Source organism: Yamadazyma tenuis, chromosome 1 (assembly GCF_029203305.1).
Source record: "Yamadazyma tenuis chromosome 1, complete sequence".
Classification (NCBI taxonomy): Eukaryota; Fungi; Ascomycota; class Pichiomycetes; order Serinales; family Debaryomycetaceae; genus Yamadazyma; species Yamadazyma tenuis.
Genome location: NC_089461.1, coordinates 1,875,130 through 1,898,332, shown reverse-complemented (window position 1 = coordinate 1,898,332; position 23,203 = coordinate 1,875,130). Strand labels below are relative to the sequence as shown.

The 23,203-nt window shown below is 45.6% G+C and overlaps 7 protein-coding genes across 7 annotated transcripts; 4 read left to right on the top strand and 3 right to left on the bottom strand. All coding sequences in view use genetic code 12, as the record gives it.

Annotated features, from left to right (window-relative positions):
- Positions 1-85: 85 nt before the first annotated feature.
- Positions 86-6,751, bottom strand: ACC1 (acetyl-coenzyme-A carboxylase; the record flags this gene model as incomplete). Its single annotated transcript, XM_006688300.2, has 1 exon — positions 86-6,751. The coding sequence occupies one exon, from the start codon at positions 6,749-6,751 to the stop codon at positions 86-88; it is 6,666 nt and encodes a 2,221-aa protein (XP_006688363.2).
- Positions 6,752-8,902: 2,151 nt separating this feature from the next.
- PSN45_000912 (uncharacterized protein) lies at positions 8,903-10,618 on the top strand (the record flags this gene model as incomplete). The annotated part of the gene is made up of 1 exon (XM_006688922.2): positions 8,903-10,618. The coding sequence occupies one exon, from the start codon at positions 8,903-8,905 to the stop codon at positions 10,616-10,618; it is 1,716 nt and encodes a 571-aa protein (XP_006688985.1).
- A 934-nt stretch (positions 10,619-11,552) lies between these two features.
- Positions 11,553-12,179, top strand: TIM23 (Mitochondrial import inner membrane translocase subunit tim23; the record flags this gene model as incomplete). Its single annotated transcript, XM_006688298.1, has 1 exon — positions 11,553-12,179. The coding sequence occupies one exon, from the start codon at positions 11,553-11,555 to the stop codon at positions 12,177-12,179; it is 627 nt and encodes a 208-aa protein (XP_006688361.1).
- Positions 12,180-12,243: 64 nt separating this feature from the next.
- Positions 12,244-13,497, bottom strand: dus2 (tRNA-dihydrouridine synthase 2; the record flags this gene model as incomplete). Its single annotated transcript, XM_006688920.1, has 1 exon — positions 12,244-13,497. The coding sequence occupies one exon, from the start codon at positions 13,495-13,497 to the stop codon at positions 12,244-12,246; it is 1,254 nt and encodes a 417-aa protein (XP_006688983.1).
- A 1,717-nt stretch (positions 13,498-15,214) lies between these two features.
- Positions 15,215-16,198, top strand: PSN45_000909 (uncharacterized protein; the record flags this gene model as incomplete). The annotated part of the gene is made up of 1 exon (XM_006688297.2): positions 15,215-16,198. The coding sequence occupies one exon, from the start codon at positions 15,215-15,217 to the stop codon at positions 16,196-16,198; it is 984 nt and encodes a 327-aa protein (XP_006688360.1).
- A 453-nt stretch (positions 16,199-16,651) lies between these two features.
- RRD1 (Serine/threonine-protein phosphatase 2A activator 1) lies at positions 16,652-17,648 on the top strand (the record flags this gene model as incomplete). Its single annotated transcript, XM_066157550.1, has 2 exons — positions 16,652-17,557; positions 17,646-17,648. The coding sequence occupies 2 exons, from the start codon at positions 16,652-16,654 to the stop codon at positions 17,646-17,648; spliced, it is 909 nt and encodes a 302-aa protein (XP_066013647.1).
- Positions 17,649-17,919: 271 nt separating this feature from the next.
- Positions 17,920-22,440, bottom strand: PSN45_000907 (uncharacterized protein; the record flags this gene model as incomplete). The annotated part of the gene is made up of 1 exon (XM_006688295.2): positions 17,920-22,440. One exon carries the CDS (start codon positions 22,438-22,440, stop codon positions 17,920-17,922), a length of 4,521 nt encoding a protein of 1,506 aa, XP_006688358.2.
- Positions 22,441-23,203: the final 763 nt, after the last annotated feature.

Here is a 23,203-nt window from a genome sequence, read left to right as displayed (position 1 = left end):
GGTTGTTGGTTGTTGGTTGTTTGTAAAAATTTCGCAGCCAATTTTAGTGATATAAACTTTAAACAAATATATTAACATTATTAAATTATTTAAGCAACTTGGCTTTGTCTTGGTCAGACAAGGAAGAAATATAGTCTTTTAGAATATTCATAGTGTTTGAAGGATCTTCCTTTAACAATCTTCTCACGGTGTTGTAAGACTTCTCCTTCTTCAACTCTTCCACCTTCGTGGTCAACTTCGAGTGGTTTTCCTCGATCCAGGTGCTGACAGCCTCATCATCTTCGTAATCAACGGCAGGCATCCAACTCTTCAATCTAGCAACTCTTTCGAGCTTGCTGTCGGTCTCCAATTGTTCTTTGAGCAATCTCAAGCAGTATTCTTCATTAAGACGACGACGCAAACGCCAGAAGAAGAATCTTCTTGCTTCACGCCAATGAAGCTCTTTTCTAATAACACCCTTGGCCAACATACGTCCCGATCTATCGTGTAAATCAGCAAATTGCACGGAGATTTGGGCATAGATTGGTAACAAGTTCTTCTCTCTCGCAACTAACTCAACAGACAACTTAGTGTACTCATCTGAAGCAGATGGCAAGTTTTTCAATTTAGCCTTCATGTCAGCGTACTTGGCATCCAATCTTTCCATGGTGGCCAACAACTTGTCACGTCTGTACTTGATTCCGACCATACCTTCTGGTTCCAATACACCGGCTCTGGAGTCAACATCAGCATACATTTCCATGAAGTCAGCATTGATAGTAGGATCCACCACAACCCAAGAACCACCTCTCAATTCTCCGTTAGGAGGAATGTAGGTGAAAATAGGTTGCTTGAAGTCCACCAAAGCATCCACAATGTATGAACCAAACTTAAGAACTTCGTTGTACATGTCTTTTTGACCACCCGAAAAACCTCTCCAGTTGGCCAAGATCATCAATGGCAAGTTTTCACCGTGGTTGAAGTCGTTGATGGCCTGAGCAGTTTTGAAAGCAGAGTTGGGGTACCAAACTTGACCAGCTTCTTGGATCTTGACTTCAGTTGAGTCTGGATTAGCAGGATCAGCTGGAACAAGGTTGTCGATGGTTCTGGTTTCAACACCAACTACACCAATTGGAATACCTCCAAGACGAGCTCTTCCAACAACGACACCCTTGGCCCAACCAGAGAGAGTTTCTTGGAAAGAGTTCTTATCAAACAAACCGTGTTCAAAGTCGCCGTTTTCCAACTCCTTACCTTCGATCATCCACCGGACATCGTATACTTCGTCTTTTGGTGGAAAGTACTCCACGTCTCTGTCCCAGGTGTCTTCAGTCTCCAAGATAGGAACTGGCATGCCACGCTTAGCAGGAATATAACTTATCCATTCCATTATCTTGAGCACACCAGCATAGTCATCAGAAGCAGTCAAGTGAGAAACACCATTGTTGTACATGATCTGAGTTCCTCCCAATTGCAAGTTCGACGAGTAGACTTCTCTACCCAACAACTTGTTGATGGCAGGAGCACCAGTCAAGATAATAGGCTGACCATCGATTTGAATAGCTCTTTGACCTAATCTCACCAAGTAAGCACCAATACCCACGGATCTACAGGTGACCAAAGTGATAGTGAAAATATCCTTATAAGCTCTGGAGGTTGCACCAGCAATCAAACCAGAACCCCTAAGACACTCAACACCCAATCCGTCTTCAGCACCAACAATAGACTTGATGACATGCCTGGTTTCTCCATCGATAACGATTTTTTCAGTCACCACCGTGTCACTCTTACCATTGGCGTTTAACGCTTCCAAGTCTTCCGTACTCAAGTATAAGTAATTGAATCCCTTGCTTGGGTCAGAATCGTTGTTCCAAGAAACCTTGTAGTATGGCAACAATTCTTCAGCAATACCGATTCTAGCACCAGAGTTGGCAGAAAGGTAGATTCTAGGAACTCCCAATTCTCTGGCCAATTCCGTACACTTATTGAAGTATTCATCTTCTTCAGGACCAAACGAACCAATTTTGTGGGTGATATCGTTAGCAACAATAATGAATTGACGGCCACGAGGATATTCAGGTGTCTTGGCAGTACACTGGAACCCAACCATCCCGATCTTGTTGGAACCAGGATCTCTGTCGACGGCTGTCAAATTACCATTGTCGTCCTGAATTAACTCCAAGAAGGTAAAGACATCTTTTGGAATCTTGGTTGACTTGGTAAGCTTTTTCCACTGGGCAGTGGTAGCTTGACGGAAGAGTTCTGGGAAGTCGTAGACGTACGTGGTTCCCATGTTGTGGGCCTTGTAACGTTTGGGTTGCAATGATTCCTTGACTGGATAACGAGTGGAGATTGGTCTCAAATGCATGGAGCCAGGTTGTCCGATGGACTTGAACACCCATTCATTCTTGGCATTCTTGACTTCCATGTATAACTCGGACTTGACAACATATCCGGAAACATTGTTGATTATTGCTCTTAATGGGAAGGAGTTACCAGTGGCAGGGTCGGTACAGAAAATACGAACTTCGGCACCAGTGACTCTCAATCTCCACAATCTTCTACCGAATCTTTCCAAGAAAGAACCGAAAGCAGCTTCCACTTCTTCTGGTAACACGTTGAAAACAGCAGAAAAATTGATAAAGATGTGATTAAGATCCGAATTGGAGGTGTCGATAATCTCTAAGGCATCCAAGATATCAGACATTAATCTGTTACATTCAGAGATCAAGTACTCACTGATGCTGACGTCGTCACGAATGACTCCGGTTCTAATGATACCTCTGGTGAAGTACCTCCTGTCGGTTGGAGCGTTCTTACCAATGGCTTCGTAGACGTGGATGTTTCTGTTGTCGGTGAAGATAGGCTTGATGTCGAAGTTTTCCAATCTGGCCAATTCCAATTGGAAGGCCAAGGCAGGCTCAATGTGACGAATCACCTTGTTCTCAGTATAGTCAGGAGCGGTGAAGGTGTAGTACTTGGGGTAGATACCAATCTTGTTAGCAAATACAAAGGAAATACGACGAATCGAAGCACTTCTAAGGTCGTCTTTCAAATCAGCAAGATGTTCGTTGACCTTGGCCAAGATCTCTTCTTCGGTGTCGTATCCTTCGACACTGTGCACAATGACGTTGAAAACATTGTAGTAGTTGACCTTTTCGAGGAGATCAATAGAAACACCTCCTACTTGTAAATGGTCTAAACCAGCACTGATCATTTCATCAGCATCGTCCAAGTGGCTACAAGGAACCAAAATACCGTTTCTGGAAGCTTGTTTCTGGTTTGGGTCCATAGTAAACGACAAGTCGGAAACAGAAAGAGTTCTGTTCATGTTATTTGGAGCCTCTGTCTTAACTTGCTGGATGGCAGTGAAGTGCGAAGAATCAAGACTTGGTAGCTCGAATTTCCAGTGGATAATAGGCAACTTATCATGAAAGTGGTATGAGAGTGGCCCCAAGGAGTAGGCTCTATAAGCTCTTCTCACGTAAGTCTCAGCCGCAGCCATGGCGACCCATTCGTCTGCATTAACCAAGAATTGGGGCAACACATCAAACACAGTATGCTTGGAGTCCACCACATCCTGGATGACGTCGAGTCTTGGTTCACGGTGCTTGGCGTAGATTTCACCGTAGGACGTTTGCAACACGGACGACCTCAAAATGTGTTCCAACTGGTCAGATCTTTCTTGAATAGAAGGTAAGGAGCACTGGATTAAGATTTCTCTAGCCTTTAAGGTGACTTTAGTAGTTCCCTTGGTATCCAATTCGACGACATCTTTCAAAGAGTCTCTGATTTGGTTGGCGATATTGGAAGATGACTGCAACAATGGCTGATACTCGTCCAAGATAGCCAAGATCAAGTTGTTCTTGGAACTGACACGGGAGTGAGACAACACAATGTTGACCACCTGATTTAAGTCTGACCTGTGTTCGTCTCTCATCTTTAAGATGATGTCGTCTTCTCTGGCCATGTGACCCGAGAATAACAGCTCAACCTGGTAGTATTCGTTGATCAACCCGGAGAAGAAGGAATATTCGTGTTCGACTAAACCGTTGGCATATCTCTCGGCAATGTCAGTCAAAGGTTTGACGACTTCGGTCAAGGAAAAGTCTGTTTCAGGGTCGTTAAGTACCTTGTGGATCTGCTTCAAGATTTGACGAGCTGGGAAGTCTGCATTTCTGTTCTTGGACTTGTCGATTAAGGTTGACAACAGCTCGTCCAACTTAGGAGGTAATCTGGAGTGCAAGGCCGAGATCTGCAAAGTCCACTCCGAATAAGGCAATTCCTTGTCCTTCAACACCTTGAAGATACTGGCCAAAGTAGGCTTCATGATGACCTGGTTGTCAAACCCGTTCAAAATATTCTTCAATATCTGAGCATCGTGGAGAAACTTGTGGATAGGCTTTGTACCTTGTATGGCTGGCAAACCCAAGTCTGGCAAAGTTCCTTCAAAAGGCAAGGCATGCTTGACCTTAGACGGATCGTCCAAGGCCAAAATGGCCAAAATATCTCCAGCATTCAAAGTGGACCCCGGCTGTTTGATAACCTGAACCACCCCGTCGTCCAGGGCAATTAAAGGCATACACATCTTCATGACCTCCACTTCAGCATACGCCTGGCCCGCAACCACATGATCACCGGACTCCACCAAATACTTGACCAACTTCCCGGGAGATGGGGTTCTCAACTGGGTAGGATCGTTTTCCAACTCCAATAAGCAGGTCTTTCCGTCCACCGACAATCTAGTACCCGCGGCCTCTTCTTTCCAGTAGACGGCGTGGGACTTTCCACCAATGGCAATCAACAACCCCCCATCAGAAAGTGATTTGACGCCCACCACCACTCTGCTACCATTCAAAAACAAGGTATACGATTCGCTCGAAGACTTGGTGGCGGTGAACTTGTACCGGTGTCCTTCGTAGATGAACTCCACTGGAAAAATGGTTTTCAACAAGTTTTTATTGGGGACCTGACCTCTTTCCAATGACAGCACGTACTCAGCTCTCTCGGACTGAGACTGAAGGTGGGCCTGGGTGGCCGCACCACACACGACGGCGATGGTAGGGTCGGGTCTCTCGGCTGTCAACTTCTTGGTGATCAACTCGTCCAACCAGCCGGTGGTGATGGTATTATGCTCGAAATCGGGGGTTTCCAACAACTTGATCAAGTACTCAATGGTGGTGCGGAAATCTCCTCTGATGGATAATTCCTTCAAGGCAACCACCATATGCTTTCTGGAGGCCAGCCGGTTCTCACCAAAGGCAAATATATGCCCGAACTGGGAGTCAGAGAACGAGTGGATCGATGACTGATTAGCCACAGAAAAGTACCCCCAGACGTTGGACGACGACCGGAAGTTCAACTCGTGCAAAGTACCTCCACTGGGCTTGAAACCCTCACCCGGGTCCTCAGACGTGATTCTACAGGCGGTGGTGTGGCCCTTTGGCACTGGCCGACGTTGAGTAATTAAGGACGCTTCGTTCTTGAATTCAAAGTCGATTTCGGTTGAAGTGTGGGGGTCAACACCGTACAAGGTTCTGATGTCTCTGATTCTGTGCATAGGGATTCCCATGGCGATTTGTAACTGGGCTGCTGGTAAGTTTACACCGGTGACCATCTCGGTGGTGGGATGTTCCACCTGTAATCTGGGGTTTAATTCCAAAAAGTAGAATTTGTCCTGGGAGTGGGAGTACAAGTACTCGACGGTCCCAGCGGAAACATAACCTACCAACTTCCCCAACCGAACGGCCGCATTTTCCATCTGGTGGAAGGTCTCTTTTCTGGCGATGGTGACGGGAGCTTCTTCGATGATCTTCTGATGACGTCTCTGAACAGAACAATCTCTACCAAATAACGAGATGTTGGTTCCGTACTGGTCGGCCAATAATTGGACTTCCAAGTGCCTGGCATCACCAGCCAATTGCATGATGAAAATGGGAGACCCGGGTATTTCATTGGCTGCCTGTTTGTACAAGGTGATAAAGTCCTTCTCGTCGTCGACCTTTCTGATCCCCTTACCACCTCCACCTTCAGACGCCTTGACCATCACCGGGAAACCAATTTCACGGGCTTTTTTCAACCCGTCCTCAGCATCCACACAGCATCCTTTAGCGTAAGTCTCGTCAGATACCGACACCAAATTGGTTTCGGAGTCTATTTGCACATCGCGAACACCGGTTCCAGACCACGGGATACAGGGCACGTCGGCGTGCTGGGCCACGATGGTAGAACTAATTTTGTCTCCCAAGGACCGCATGGCGTTTCCGGGAGGCCCAATAAACACGATTTTCTTGGGAGAGGCCGCCAACATCTCGGGCAAAATGGGGTTTTCGGAGGCATGGCCCCACCCAGCCCACACGGCGTGCACGTCAGTTCTCTCGGCAATCTCGACAATCAATTCGACGTTGGCGTAGTTATTATTATTGGTACCGCCGGGCACCTCGACGTATTGGTCGGCCATTCTGATATATTCGGCGTTAGCGTCCAAGTCCTCGGGCGTGGCCATCACCGTGAATTGTATGGCTCTTTCGTCGCCAAAAGTCTCGTAGGCCCATTTTCTGACGGATCTGATTTCCTTAACGGCAGCAATCCCGTTATTGGCAATTAAAACCTTAGAAATCACCGTATGACCCTGGTGGGCCTTGACAAACTCGGTGACCTTAGAGGCCTCGGCCGTGTCGACGGAGTTGAGGCCTCGGAAGTGGGTGGGCAACCCTTGGTGCAACTGGGTGTAGTGGTTGGATTGAGAGGTATCAGTGGCTGAAGAAGACATTCTGAGATGAATAGATCGGGGGAATGTGAGCAAGGACAGATACGTGGGAAGGTGCGTATGTACAAAGAAAACACGGGCGGCTGCTCTGGGGTGGATGAGTCTGGAGAACGGGTTAGTAAGAGAATGGAGGGATGGGGCTGTAATAGCCATATAATGTTGGGGGCCAACAAAAGAGCGCGAGCGCGAAAGATGCGATGGTGCCGGCGCGGTGGCCAGCGGTCTGGACGTAATTAGAACTGGACCGGTGGTTGATTGATGGGAATGGGCGTGTTTGCCACGTGCCATTGATGGACATTGATGGCCATTGATGGCCATTGAACTAGTTACTTTTGGCAGGTGGCTTTGTGTATTTTTCTTTCAATTTTGTTTGTTTCATTCTGTCTGTTGATGTTTGATGCCTGATAGCTGACGGTCGATGTCATCTTCTTTCGTTTCCTCTCTGGTGTCTAACATACCGATTAAACGTGGTGCACTATGAGCTGTACGAACTCAATACAATCCAATAAAGTCAAAAACACCAAATTGGAAATGGCGTGTGTTTTATGGATTCGATCTGATGGGACCAAAAATTCTCCTATGTAAATTTTGGGACTGGATTCGCAGCCTTTGTGGCCCACCAGCACAATTTCCTGTATGCGGGTCCCAACATTTTAAAATTGGGCCAAAATTTACCCGGTGCGATGGCTCAAGAAATGCATCTGTGTTGACGTAGTGAGTCGAGGCCCACCGGCGGTGATGTGGTGCGAGAGATGCCATAAAGAGATAGGGGAGATTGAGACACAGGAATTGAGAGACAGGAGGAGATAGTAGTGAGATAGCAGTGGGATAGCAGTGGGATAGTAGTGGGATAGCAGTGGGCAGTGAGATGAGTGGGATAGCAGTGAGAGGAGTGAGGAGTGGCAGAGATTGGATGAAACTTCATGTGTATGCGAGATTGTGGGGATTCAGCTGAGTGGTGTGAATGTCGTAGAACATGGGCTGGAGGTGTCGCGGTGGATGTGGGAGTTGGGATGACTCGCGTGTCGCGACCCTGTCGCGACGACACTGTCTACAATGTCGGAGCAATACAAGCGTGCGAGCGATCAAATATCGGTCGTGCGCCCATGGGCTTGCTGCTCCAGCTGTGTAGCAAGTTTTGCGCTCTACGCCAAGCCACTGTTGCACTTACATACCACCAATAAGGAAGTCCTGGAATTCCTCCAAGGGACTCATCACTCTTTACTGATGCCACTAACCCCCCACTCACCTCCCACTCACCTCCCACTCACCCCCCATTCACCTCTCATGATTTTTTTCACCGTCTCTCTCTTGAGCAATCGCCTACCGCCGCCATTCACCGGATTCCGAACAACCTAGTCCTAAACAATCGGTTAACGCCGGTATGATCCCCGGAAGTTGTACCGTGTCCCACCTGGTTCCAAACCTGCGCTCATACCAACCCCCAGTCCCTCAAACCTTCCCCCCCACCTGGACCCCCGCCACTGATGCCACCGGCAATCAGGGCCTTGTGCCCTCACAGTCGGAATATATTAACACAGCCTTTCATTTAGTCTTCCAACCTGCACTGCTTCTTGTATACTTTGGTTGCCCCCACTTTACTCATTGGTAGTTGGAGCAACCTCAACCACCGCAACTGAGCCACCACCCAAAAATAACCGCACCAGTTTGCCCAGCGCAAATCTGTTGTTGCTTCTGCAACCCTCTACCCCACCACCCCACCAACAGTATTCTATGTTACTCTCGGTTATTGATACCTCCGAAATTCCAGCCTTGCTGGTAGGGCAGGGAGCAAAATCCGAAGTGCGGGATCTCTTTGGGGTCGAGGTTGGAGCTGCTCACGGCCGACCCTAGTTGCAATAACTATAAAATATGAAATGGGTTCTGGAACTGGGAGATAGTCGGGGTGGTAACTGATGGCTGGGAGTAGTAGTATGCTGTGTCAGGACTAGTATGGATAAAATTGACTCCTGTAGCCCCAAACAATGCCTCTGCGAAATGACATCATTGTTGCACAAGGTTTTGAAACTAGCTTTTGACTTTACGTGGGGTATGGAGAAGCAAGTGCATCTTGTCTCACCCGTTCTCAATGCCACCACAATGGTGGTATATAAAGGCCTCCACCTTCCCTCGATCTGAACCTTAAATTCAACAATGTCCAGTACCTCCCAGACAGATTCAGTGCCTGCTGGTCAGCACATCTTCCAAAGCGACGAAAAGCTTACTACGCCTTCTCCCGTGCAATATTCCGACAGCAATGGCCTGGATGATGACCAAATCTACAGTTATATAGGAATGCAGGGCAAAAAGTTGCACTTGGCGGTGGCCATTATGTGTGGTGTTGGTTTCATCTTGTTCGGTTATGACCAGGGTGTTATGGGTTCATTGTTAACTTTGGGCCACTTTCGTGAAACCTTCCCGGAAATCGATACCGTCACCTACGGGTACAGTCGGTCTGCCTTCCAGGGCTTTGCCATTGGTATCTACGAAATCGGGTGTTTTGCATCGGCTCTATCAACCATCTGGTTGGGAGACAAGTATGGAAGAATCAAGTTGGTGTTTGCCGGATGCTTTATTATGATGATAGGAGGGGCCTTACAGGCGTGTGCATTCCATATCTCCCATTTGATAGTTGCCAGAGTGGTTACAGGTCTTGGAAACGGGTTTATCACCTCCACCGTACCGGTTTGGCAGTCCGAAATTGCAAAACCAGAACAGAGAGGTAAGTTGATCTGTATCCACGGAGCCTTGATCGCCGGTGGAATTGCTATCTCCTACTGGGTGGACTTTGCCTTCTACTTCACGAGAAATTTGCACCCCCACCAAGCTGTTTCCTGGAGGTTTCCTATTGCTTTCCAGTGTATTTTCCCGTTGGTGATCATGCCTTTCATCTTCAAGTTTCCTGAGTCTCCAAGATGGTTGCTTAGACAAGGACGAGTGCATGAGGCCCGGAAGGTGTTTTCGGCGTTGGAGGGTGTTCCCGCCAACAGTGCTATTGTCAACGACGAAATCAATGAGATTGAGGAGTCTATCAGAATGGAAAAATCCACCGGGGCCGACAAGTTCTCGTTTAGACGGTTGTTCAAGCAGGGTCCCAAACGTCACTTCCACCGGTTGTGTCTTGCTGGCTGGGCCCAGTTGATCCAGCAGATTTGTGGTATCAACTTGATCACTTACTATGCGGGTACAATTTTTGAACAGTATATCGGATTGAATGCTTTGGACTCCAGAATCTTGGCTGCTTGCAATGGGCTCGAGTACTTCTTAGCAGGGTTAATCCCCATTCTTTTTATTGAAAAATGGGGCAGAAGACCCTTGTTGATCGCAGGTTCAATCGGCCAGTGTGTTTGCATGGTGGTGTTGACGGTTGCTTCGTACTATTCCGACGATAAGTGGGGTGGAAGACGCAATGGGGCTCCGATAGTGGCAGCCGTGTTTTTGTTTGGATTCAACACATTCTTTGCCTTAGCTTTCCTTTCTGAAATGTGGTTGTTACCTCCAGAATTGACGTCTTTGGAAACAAGAGCTCCATCGGCAGCCATTTCCACCTGTTGTAACTGGCTCAGTAACTTTGTGGTGGTGATGATCACACCGGTGCTTTTCCAAAGTATCGGTCCGTTCACCTATGCGTTGTTTGCTGGAATCAACTTTTTGATTGTTCCCGTGTTGTACATCTTCTATCCAGAAACAAAGGGAAGATCCTTGGAAGAAATGGATCTCATTTTTAACAAAACCCCTATCAACAAGCCATGGCAGGTGGTGAGAATTGCTGCCACGATGCCGTACCACCATGCTGGTCTCCACGAGGAAGAGACGGAATTGGTTTCCAGAGTTTCTTCCAAGACTCATGTGTCGCACATCGAGGTTTAGGGATCTCTTATTGGCATTGTAATATACAATTTTCTTGAAGGGTAGTGTTTCTGTGGTTAAGTAGAGCGGGTATTTGTAGTCGGGAATGGGAAATTGTTTGTTTTGTGGATTTTGTCGCTGATAATCGTATGGCTGCAACTGGGAGGTGTTTATTTAATCCTACAGTACTAACAAATAGTCTTTAGGACTTATTTGTTCTAAACTCAAATCCTACATGACTCTTCTCGATAATCTTCTGCTTAACTCCGTGTCGTGGTGGTGTTTCAACTTCGTCCGTCTTAGACTCTCTACGTACTTATTGTGGTACGAGTTCTGCCTTTGTAGCTGTTCCATCAAGTGCTGCGAATAAATGTACTTTTTGTGCACATAATTGCACATCTGGGTGTTGGTCGCAAACGGGGGCAACATAGGTTTCACCGGAACAGGCCTATTGAGCAGCTCTCCCAAGAGGTGGAACTTTTCTTGTGGTGGTGGGCTATAGTTCGGAAGAGGCATTGTACTTACCCATAACTGTGAAGGAAGTCTCACGGACCGGTTACGCAGCATTCTAATACGATTTTGTACCACAATAGCATCAAGCTGGTCCCAGTCCAACGTGGTGTCGAAAGATTCATCAATCACATTGATGTACTGGAAAGTCATTCTGGTAAGCAAAACTACCCTCACGCTCGTTTAAATCATCAGTAGCAGAGCATACCAACACACCATAACAGAAACAAGATTGTGCCACCGCACTGAAGAGCCAGCATATAATCCATGTAAGCTATGTTCACAGCAGCCCCACTTCCACCGAAACACCACTTTCCAATTCGGTAATTGTAAAATACTGTTCCCATGGCTGCAAATGTTCATAGAGCAGCCGGGTAACCAAGCTTCAAATCCACCCTCGCACTTTTAAAAATTTTCATCGACTATACCGATACAAAAGGCAAACATGAACTGGTTATTAGGAGGATCGCCACAAACACAAGAACATCAAGGAGAGAGCAGCACGTTAGGTTTCGACGCCAAAGAAGTCAGCAACATCAGCTCCTTCTTGGGTCAGCCAGGTCTCTTTGACTCGCAGAAGTTACATCCTTTGGCCGGCTTGGATAGAGGTATCGAATACTTGGATTTGGAAGAAGAACAATTAAACACGGTGGAAGGCGCCCAAGGGTTGATTCCTTCCAGAAACTGGACCGACGACTTGTGTTACGGAACCGGGGCCGTGTACTTGTTGGGTTTGGGAGTTGGAGGTGCTTATGGATTTCAAGAAGGATTGCAGAATTTACCTGCCAACTCGTCTTCCAGATTGAAGTTGAACACAGTGTTGAATCACATCACCAAGAGAGGCCCCTTCTTGGGGAACTCGGCTGGGGTGTTGGCGTTGACGTATAATTTGATTGATTCTTCGTTGGACGCTGTCAGAGGCAAACACGATGATTTGAACTCAGTGGCAGCCGGTGCTTTGGCTGGTGCTCTCTTCAGAAGTAGTGCAGGTGTGAGACCCATGGGATACTCCACCGTGATCATGGCTGCTGCTGCAGGTGCATGGTGTGGAATTAAGAGAGTTTTACAGTAGGGGAAGAGGGTAAATAGCATAAACCAATCTTGTGTATAGCAAAATTTTGTACATTAATCGTTATCTAGGTAGACTTAAGGGTCTTGTGAGGTAATGTGTTGTCAAGAGAGAGTCTTCTCTTTGTGGTGATCTTTGTGGTGGAAGTGTTGGTGTCGGTGACGTGAGACTTGGATTCCACAGTTTCTTCACTCGACTCGACTCCGACATCGGAAAACTCCTTGGTGAAGTCAATGGGGCCCAAAGAAACGTTCTCTATATCCTGAGAAAGTTTGGATATCACCTCCTTTTTCCAAGCACTGTACTGCTCAATAGTTTGAAGCCGTTCTTTCTGCAAATGCCTAAATTTGATTTTTCCATTAAGTGGTTCGTCCTTGTCTACTTGGAGTTCCTTGGCCAAATTGAGCATGTCCAAGTTGGTCTTCATTCGGGCAAACTTCTGGTAGTATTTTGACTTGGAAGGAATTTGGTTCAAAAGAATATACTTGGTGTTGGAGGGATGATTCTCAAACTTGAAACAAATTTGCAAAAACTCCAAGATAATCTCGTTCCAGGGTACAGGATTGATGCTGAACACTGAGGGATTGGCCTCAGCACCCTCTGCCACCATACCTCCCACTTCCGGCCCGTATCTTTGTTGCAATTCGAAAAAGTCCAACCGATTGCGCAAGTTACCGTTAATGATGAAGCTAATGTTATACTTTTTTGTGATCTTGATGATTTCGGGAACGTAGTCATGGAGAGGCTCTTCACGGTTCCGCATGGAGCGGGTCCGACAATGCAACGTCAAGTTTTTGATTCCAGTCTGACAAATCTGCTCCACCAACTCCAAAGTTGATGGCAAGTCTCCAAGAAGACGGATTTTGCAGCTGATCGGCTTGTTGTTGGGGTCCCCCACCTTCTGTACCAAGCTTTTCAAGATGTCACAAAGTAAAGTCGGTGTGCTTAAAAGAGCAGCTCCCATTCCCGAATGGACTGAAAAGTTTTTGGGACACCCACAGTTAAGATCAATACCATCCACGTCGTTGATTACCATTAGCCCTGCCTTCACTGCAAGCTCCGGGCTGGAAGAACCCATTTGGAAGATGAGCTTTCCTGCTTCCGATGGCTTATATGTGCTTAAGGCGATCCTTCCATTCGGTTCCCTGAACTCAGTGGTGTTGAGTTTGGAGTTGTACAGCCTTGTACACGTGAGCAACTTTTTGTCGACGATTTCGGGTGACCACACCAAATCAGCACCATGTCTGAGTGCGAGGAGACGTGTGGGCAACTCTCCACTACGCACCATAGGTGCTAGCACAAACTTTCCCGTGTAGTTCATTAGTGATTTACATGCTCATCGATGAGATACTTAAGTCGCGGGGTCGTGCGAGAACACCTCCACTGGTTGTGCAAATGTTTGGTTAAGAACTGTTTCTGGGTTGCAGTGAACACAGTTGACTCCATACTGATGTGACTGTTTCTATCACAACGGGGAGGTAACTAATTTTCATACCCTTGTGCTTTTGATCTTACATCATTGGTTTGTTCATTACATAGAGATTATCAGCTACTGACTGCAAATTGTGCAAGTAAAACCGTGTGAATTGACTCCAAGAATTGGAAGCAAATTATACAAATACCCGCCGATCTTTGTAGGAAATATTTGGACCTCAGTGACCGATTCCAAAACACACTGCCAAAGCAAGCAACTGTAGCCCTTCAGTCCATTAAATACCCTTCCCTTTAGGTGTGACTTTTTGGGTGGTCGCACACCCATACTTAATATTCCTGGTTAGCCAGACTGTACACGCCAAGGTGAACAGGTAACAGACAATTAACAGCGACATGCTATATATGCGTTCGTAACCGGAGAGCCTTAAACTTTAAGTAGAAGCAGAAACCTTGTAATTCTGTTTTGGCAGTGCGCATAGATGTTTGTAATCTAGGTGATGGTTTAGAAGAATTAAACAGATGGGCGTTTACCGAGGAAACTAAACCAGCTTCCTCCCTCGACTACACCGCATTTGTCACCGTAGCACCATTGGTTGCAAGGGCTCCAGGTGCAGCCGTTGTAAACCGGAATCCCGGAATCGGTCGTGCCCCTTCCACCGTTTGGTACCCCCACGCAGCCAATCACCCACCCACAGATCCTGCTTACCTGCAGCCACTCATGGAAGTTCTCGGGGACGCACGCAATTGCCTCCAGTTTAGGATCTGGTTCTGCAGATGTCCAGATCCTGGTTCCACCACCACCGCCAAACTCCCACCCAACTCCCAACCTCTCACAGGTACATATACACCGCCTACACGGTCTACTCACATCCACCCAAACAAATTAGCACCCTGATTCGGATAAATCACCTGTTTGGAGCTAGCGAATTTCCTTTTGCCATTGTACAGGATAACTTAAAAGAAAGACCACCCCAATTGGATAGGTGAAATTAGTCACGAAATGTGTACCACCATTCATACCATTCATACACGACGGGTGACTCCCATATCATGCCCAGTCATCCCAGGATTGGCACTAGCATACCGTAGTTGCTGTCAGCAATCCATTGGATGCTCCCAGCAACCCAAGCCAAGAAGGTGACAGATAACTGTCGAACGGCTGCACCCGAAAGCGCCGCACCGCGAAGCTCACACGAGCGGGAACCAGCCACCGCCAGAGGCCACTGCGCCAAGCAGCGCCTGACCCCAGAATTTCACCGGTCGTGCACCGAGCCATAGTCATTACCTGCAGCAGGTCAGAAAAATTTGCATCAATTAAGTGATGAGATGGACCCTACACAACCGATAAGAAAACAGGACTTTCACCAGAACCTTCCCCAACCTTTCCTCTAACCCCTTCGTAGACATTGGCTTGTATGGTTCCCCCTTCCGTACACAATTGCAGAATGTTTTTTTGTCTCTAGATCTCCCTGGTGGTTTCTTTTTTGCAAGGCGATAAAGGGAAAAAGAAACTTATGTTTACAAAAAAATTTTTTGTATAAAACTCATCTGGTGTCCCAAAAATCCTCAACTCACAAGTAACAACAACTATCATAATCTTCAGCATGTCTACCATCTACCATCCACTGGCCAAGTCCATAAGCAGTAGATTGGACGAAGGATGCTTAACTCCTCAGAATCCTCAGCTTGAGGCCAAATCGCAAAGAATTGCAATTGCAACCAGCTCTAGTTCCCATAACAAACCCAACCAATTGGACATTTTATCTCCCCCATTGTCGCCCTACCAGCGCACTGACTCCGTCGGCCCAGCTCCGGTGGCAGGCGACCAGGCTTTGATCAGAAGCTACTTGCCCAACAAACCCTTTAGTTTGGAGAATTATAACAATTATGACTTGAAGGTAAACCCCTGGACTAACTTGAATAACGACTACCGGGCCCGCCAGTTTGCGTTTTTGAAGAAGTACAGCATCATAAAGAAGAAGGAAACCGACCGGTACTTGAGGGAAAAGGCCGGGGCCAAAAAGAGAAAGTACAACACCAATGGGTTTATGGGCCATTTGTCAGACCTGAACTCAAACTCAGATAATGGCAGCAATAAGGTTAGAACCAGAAGAATCATCAAGGAGTCCAATAACGAGTTGACTGACAAGCTCCCCACCCGGTCGTCATCACCAGCTTCGTCTCCCAAAAAGAGGAAACCCAACATTCAGCAGCAGCAACAGAGCTTCATTGACGAGAACATTCCTGACTACTCTCCAGAACTCAGTACGTTGCCCAACAACGCCAAGTGTATGAAGATTGACTGGAAGGGCCAGCCCATGGACTTGTCGGGAGATCCCAACACTCACAAGTTGCATCCGGCTGAGGTGACATTGGCATCGGTGTTGAGATTGCCATGTAACGTTTATTTGGACTCGAAAAGGCGGTTGTTTTATGAGAAGGTGAACAGACTCCGGGCAGGCATGCAGTTTCGGAGAACCGATGCTCAGAAGGCTTGCAGAATTGATGTCAATAAGGCATCTAGGCTTTTTGCTGCGTTTGAAAAGGTTGGTTGGTTGGACGACCATCACTTTGACAGGTACTTGTAGGACAGGAATGGAATCAGGTAGATTCAGGATATTAGGGACACTTTGGGGTGTGTGCATGTAACATTAGTATGTTTTCATCGGTAAACTATGGGTATAGAATCGGTATAGGTTTGGTTTGGATTAATATATGTGCCATATAGGTATTTGTGGATAAGACGGAGGTTGTTGAAGATGAAGGCTCCGTAAGATGGAGGTTATTGTGGATGAAGGCCTCCGGTAATAGATTTTAATATGTAGAAGTGGCATATAAGGTAAAGTATTTAAGGTGATCTTGGTGCAGTTCTTTCGAATTTGCCTTCTGATCATGATGCTTCACATGGTATTCTATAGATGAAATCCAAATACTTATATCTTATGGTGTCCTCTTTTTCCCCATAGCTTGCTATACCCTTCTTTCTATTTTATGCACTTTCCTCCAACTTTTTGCACCCGCGACTTCTCAAATTCACCATCATGAGCTACTCACATCCTTGCAAAAAGATTGTGGATGCCAGTGATCTATCAGCCTTCCGGCGGTCAATTGCATACCTGAATATCCAGGAAGCAATCCATTCTATCTTAGTACTTGTCAAGTCGCATGAGCTCCCGCGAGGCATATTGAACTTGAAATTGGTCTCAGCCCTCAAATGTGAGCACGCAACAGAAACATACACTATTCAATGTCCCAATGGCCAGCGAGTTCTCAACCTGCTAGCATACTTCGACCTGGTCATTGAAAACTTTCCGCCACTCCCAGGCCCACGTCGATTTGGTAACTATGCGTTTAGGGATTGGTATGGCCAACTTGAAGATTCTGCCGCTGGAAAACTACAGGAATTAGACATCCTCAACACAAACAAAGCCGGGTTCTTGCTGGAATTGAGCTACTATTTCGTGGCAGCGTTCGGCTCTGGTATAAGATTGGACTTTGGCACCGGCCATGAGTTGTCGTTTGTTGCGTTTATTGGATCACTCCTCAAGGCTGACGCTCTCAAAAATATAACGGGCCAGGATATCCTTGTAATTTTCGCCAGGTACTACGACTTGGTCAGGCGACTTATATTGACGTACAGCTTGGAACCGGCCGGCTCCCATGGTGTGTGGGGGTTGGATGACCATTTCCATTTCATCTATATATTGGGAGCTGCTCAGTTCAACGAACCCGTTTCCAGATATGCTCCTCCAGTGAGCCAGTGTCTCAATGAGGGAACGATCTCCGAGTTCCTTGACACCAATCTCTACATCAATGCTTTGGCATTTATCCAGAAGATCAAATCGGGGCCGTTCAAGAATCATTCTCCACTTATCTATGACATCCACACGTCGGTGACGCTCTGGAAGAAGGTTCTTTCGGGTCTTTTAAAGATGTATGACGTGGAGGTGCTTGGGAAGTTTCCTGTAGTGCAACACTTTTGGTTTGGTGGTGTGTTGTATCCTTGGAAGGATGAGAATTTGAAAGATTTGCCAGTGAAGCAGGAGGCAGAGAAGGAGAAGGAGAATGTGCCGACAAAAGTGCTACCAGGAGTACCGTCAACAGGAGTGTCAACCGGAGCACCGTGGAAAGAACGCCAGAATTCAACCAGAGCACCGGCTGCAACTGGACCCTCACCAAGAGCACCTTTTTCTTCCACAAATATTTCTACATCTACCTCAACGCCACCTTCTTCGTCCGGCACTGCTCCCACGCGAATGCCACCACCTCGTATGCCGCCCGGCTCTCGCAACTGAATATGTACATTAGTCTATTTTCTGAAATTAAAAGTCGATCTACACAACGGACAAGTACTGCTTCCGCTACTCTTAAACCATTTGTATAGGCACGCGGCGTGGAACTTGTTGTTACATGTAGAGCAGTTTTTGGATGGCAACGAGTGGTCTTGGTGTAAAATCGAGTAGCAGATAGCACACTCTTCGAACCCTGAAAAGTGCAAGTCGACGTTCTTCTTGAACACTTCCACCGCTTCAATGATGGACCCGTTGGTTAGGGAGATCACTCTTTGCGAAGACAACAACCATGCTCTCCACTGGTTCTCCTTCAAGCCCACACGTTTAGGACCCTCCACCACGACGCTCTCCAATGGGAAGTTCGTAGGAATTTTGATAACCATCACCATTGTCTGCTCATCAATTTCAAACACACATCTGACCTCGTTGATAACCTTATTGATCTTGAGCGACATCACGTCCGTCACAAGTTTACTCTTTCCATGCTCGACCTGTTCTAACATCGTGCTCACCAAGAGCTTAGATATGTTTTTGGCGGTAAATTTGTCAATGTCTTGCTTCATCTGAACGTTTCGCAACTCGTTGAACCACAATTGCACCTCACTTCCCAAAAAGTTACACGCAAAGTAGAACACATTCAACAACATGGTATCTCTATCATCCAAGTCGAAGGTCTGGAACTGGTCTACAATCTTTATGTGGTCGATTTCTACCACAAGAAACAAATAGTCAAGAAGTTTCGGAAGAGTTTGGTTGCTTCTGATCTGGTTGACATATTGGTTGCGAATCGAGTAGTTTATGTCCTTGAAGTGCACGAACACCAAATACCAGCAAATAAGATAGGTGGCCAGGTCAGTTTCGGAGGCCAGATCAAGGTTGGTTTCGTCCAAGACCTTCAACAACAGTGGCGGAAGCTTGATATCTTGTTCCTCCGCATCTTTTTGGAACTGGTAGTTGATCACCAAATCTTGCTGCTTGTGAGTGATTTCTTCCTCGAGAAACCGCAAACAGATCTTCTTGATCTGTAAAAACTTGCTGTGAAAAACCAAGTCGTAAAGCTGTTGCAACTGCTTGTCACTAAAGTCTTTGAAGTGCAATTTGTCGAAACACCTCTCCAAGACATCGTGGCACATATGAACGGCCATGTTGTGGACCTCATTGTCATGCTTGTTGAGCTCGTCGTTGAACAAAATGTCCAACAAGTTGTCTTTGTTTGGAATCTCATGAACTGTTAAGTACCGCAACGTGAAGTAGGTCAACTCATAATGCCTCTCAAGCTGCACAATTGCGAAGTTATCTTCGATGACTCTATCAACAAGGTCTTCTTTGTTGTCTGCTTCCACCAGTCCCAAGAACTTGACAAGCTGACTTCGAACTGCGTTAAACGAATCATCGTAGCTGATATCACTATCCAACCACTTTTCAAATTGCTTGAGAATCAAGTTCAACCGGTGAGGAGGTATTGCTGCCCAGTCGGGGGTTTGGGCGTTCAAGAAATTGATACTCAAAACAACCCACTTCAACCCTTCAGTTAAAATGTCGCTGTCTTTAACACCAAGGATTTCAGTGGCCACATAGTTCCGAATTTTGTCAAATTTTGCAGACGAAAGCAAAGTCTCAACTCCAGCCAACACAATTGCCAATTTAAGGGGAGTTTTAAGCAATGGGTTAAATTCCAAATTGTACGTATTGAACGTTTCGACGTTGACAGCTTCAGATAAATTATCTAAAACATCTCTTAGCAACCTCGCAAGGTAAGAAGAAAATGAGCCTTTTGCAATTCCAAGGTTGCGTACCACAACCGACACTAAATCGTCAAAAGTAGGTTCTTTGGAGAGAAGTATGTCCAAACATTCATTTAAATTAGTTTGGATAGCTGTGTGAAACTTTTGGGCTAATGAGGACTGAACTTCCAACAAGCCATTAGACGAATAAGCATCTTGGTCCATCAGGAAGATGAAGTCTTGTAAGAATACACTCAAAACACCACTGAAAAAGGCAATCATGGTATCATTTCTTGGACTTTCAGATAACACTTTACAGATTCTCAAAAGAGCTAATGGCTCTGTGTTCTCAATATCTTCAACTAAATGAATATTTTGGCCAAGTGAGTTCGAAATTGATAACACCTCCTTGTTGATGTTGGGCAACTTGAACAACTGGACTTCAAGTCTTTTGAGAACTAAGTCTACCTCTCTAGGCACAACCACACTCCAGAAATCGAAATTCAAATCCTCAATTGTCTGTTCTTGAAGGTATTCCCATAATGTATCAGACACCAAATGTTGCATGGAAGAGTTCCTGATGAATAGAATGAAACCACCGAATTCCAGATAGTTTGTCCAAGAGAGAAGCAAAAGCTTAAACACCTTCTGTTGGTTATCATTTTGTATATCTATGGTTTCAGACTTTGGCACAAACTGCTGAAACTGTTGAAGAAATTGGTGTTCTTCACCTTCCTTTATGCTAGAAAACATTTCTTGCAACAATCTCGGGTCAGCGAAGCTGAAGAGCATTTTCCAGTCGCTGTTCCCTTTGGGATCAATAACCAAGTTCTGGAAGTGTTCAGCTAGCAAGTCAGACTTCAAACAATCATCATAAGTGAACTTGAACTTTTGTAAGACTCTGCGAATGAAGTCGGAAGGATCAAGATCCAACATTGTATACTTTGTCAACAAGTCATCGATGACTTCGATGTTATCAAAACTGTCCTTAAATCGAACACTGTTCCAAACAGTGAACATGTACTCTACAACAGGAGAAACAGTCGCAGGCTCAAGACACTGGCCTATAGTAGTAGTGAATTCTATAAGCTCTTCTTCAGACTGAGTGTTTATGGCAACATCGTTCTCCACAAGAACAGTAAGGACCTCCAAACCTCTGGAGATCTGGCTTTCATCGTCAGTGGACGAAAGGGCTTCAATTATTTTTTCTAATAGCTTGGATGCACTTTCCACATTCTCCAACTTCTCAAGTAATTTGAAGTAACTGGAGAAGTCAGTTGGATTTTTCCCGGTAGAGATATAAGCTAATACTTTATCGTTCTGAGATTCCAACAAACGTTCCAAATCTGGCTCCAGAATAAGTGATAAACCTTCAGCAAATAAAGCAATACACTTTCCCTTGGACTTAGGACGTGTTCGCAGTGCATTGGGTGCAAATAATGAATCCATGACAGTAGGAACTGCAGCTGCAAAATGCTCATCAGAACTCGAAGGTAAAGCCTTGACAAACCCAACCAAGCATTCAATAGCAGCTTCTTGGTAGTTGAAAGCCAAGTGGGATAACTGTTCAGATATTACTTTCACAATTGACAAGCAGAACAGTTGGTCTGCAAAATCAAAGCTTTCGGTTGAAATCAACGTAACCAAAAATCTTTCAAGTAATATGAAGTAAACGGGGTCCAGGTTACAAGGTCCTAGTTTAATGAAGTCTAGTAATCTGGTCAGACTCTTGCTACCAGCTATTTCCCAAATTCCTTCCTTTGGCTTTTTCTTTCCTTCAAGCTGAGAAAACCTGGTCAATACTGTCAAAGTTCCACAGTACTGAAAGATGACGTTACTGTATGCGTAGTTTCCCATTTGACTAATGCTTTTGAGCTTGCACTTCTTGAAAAAATGCTTACAGAGATGCTTGTACAAGCTTCTGGAACTCAGGATGCTCTGACACAAATTGTTTTGGGATTCGGGGTTTGTCTTGTCGTTTTGGAAAACATTTTTGAGGAGAACAAGATAGCTATTTGCCAACGAGGATGTGAACGTTTTGTGGTTGAATGCCACAGAGGCGTACTCCCACAACTCATTGTTATCAAGAAGATCTTCAAGCTGCTCGAAGTCGAAGTCATCTAGGTTCAATTTAACTGTTGTATCGTTGATGAGCACAATCAACTTGTTCAAAAGCATCAAACTCCCGTTTACGATTCTTTCGTACTTCGCCGTGGAATCAGATTCGTTGGTGCTCCTCTCATCAGAAAGTGTTTGTTTCGTTTCCATGGTCAAACTCACTATAATGTAGTGTAATATCTCTTTGACAAAAATCTGCCAGATCTTCTGGTCAACTTTGTATTTGTCATTCTCAAAACACGCCAACAAAAGCTTATATGCTTGAGAAGCCACAAGTTTATCACTATCATGAATGGACAGTAGCCATATAGGCAATGAAGACTTTAAGTACTTGGTGAAGATTTTGCCTCCAATATGTTGCAAGAATAGAGCTTGCACCTTTTGACTGGAAAGTCTCACACTTCTCGAATTGTCAAATGCCAACTTTGGATACATTTGAATCCATGATTCGAGCACAGATGTCGCCTTGAGATCCTCTTGGAAGTAGTCGTTGGAAAAAAGAGTGATAAGTTCGTCTAATGACTTTTCTTTTGTGGTGGCATCTTTCTTACTTAGTGACTTGAATATAATGGATATCGATGGGTTCTCAAGTTTATGCAAATCCGGAAGTCCCGCGAAGTAGTTCAAGGTGACTGCAAAACCATTCTGGCCGAGATCAGACTTCATTCTAGGCTGTTCACGAGAGTAGGCCAGCATTGTAAGATGCGGTGACTCAGTAATTTTTTGTGCAGAGTGCGATTTGCGGTTTATGAGCAGCATTGAAAAATGCAGAGAGAAGAGATGATGCCACAAATAGCGCTAACTAACGGTATATCACAAACACCAATTGATAGTATAAATGAGATAATACACAAATAATACCAATTGAGACGTGACACATCATATGGTATATACTGGAAAAATGCATTTGATAAATAAATATTCTACGCAGCCTTCTCAAGCTGCTCATAGAACTGCTTGACCTTATCTGAAGCAATAATCTTTTGTGGATCAAAGTTTCGAATCTCAAGATTATCCTTGTCCACTGCTCTGGAAAGGGCAACGTAGACCTGACCCTTCTCAAAGATACGTTTCAAATCCACACGAAGCCTTTGGATGGTTTGTCCCTGCGACTTGTGGATAGACATGGCCCATGAAAGCAACAAAGGCAATTGAGTTCTGGAGATCTCCCGTTTAGAGCCAGAACTAACATCAAGAGTAAACTCTTCCTTTGTGACATGTATCACCGTGTTGACATCGCCTTTAGACTTGAAGTTTACTACTGGGAACAACTGGTCCTTAGATTCTAAGGAAGCTTCCTTCAACAACAGAAGGAACTTAGACTGTCTTTCAGGAGGAATTGAGTCAAATGCCACTTGCTCAGCAGCCGTCATAGTGGCATCTCTGTTGCCTATTTTTGAGGTGATGATCAGGATCTCTTGGAGCAAAGCTGGATCATCGCAGTAAGAGAAGTCATAAA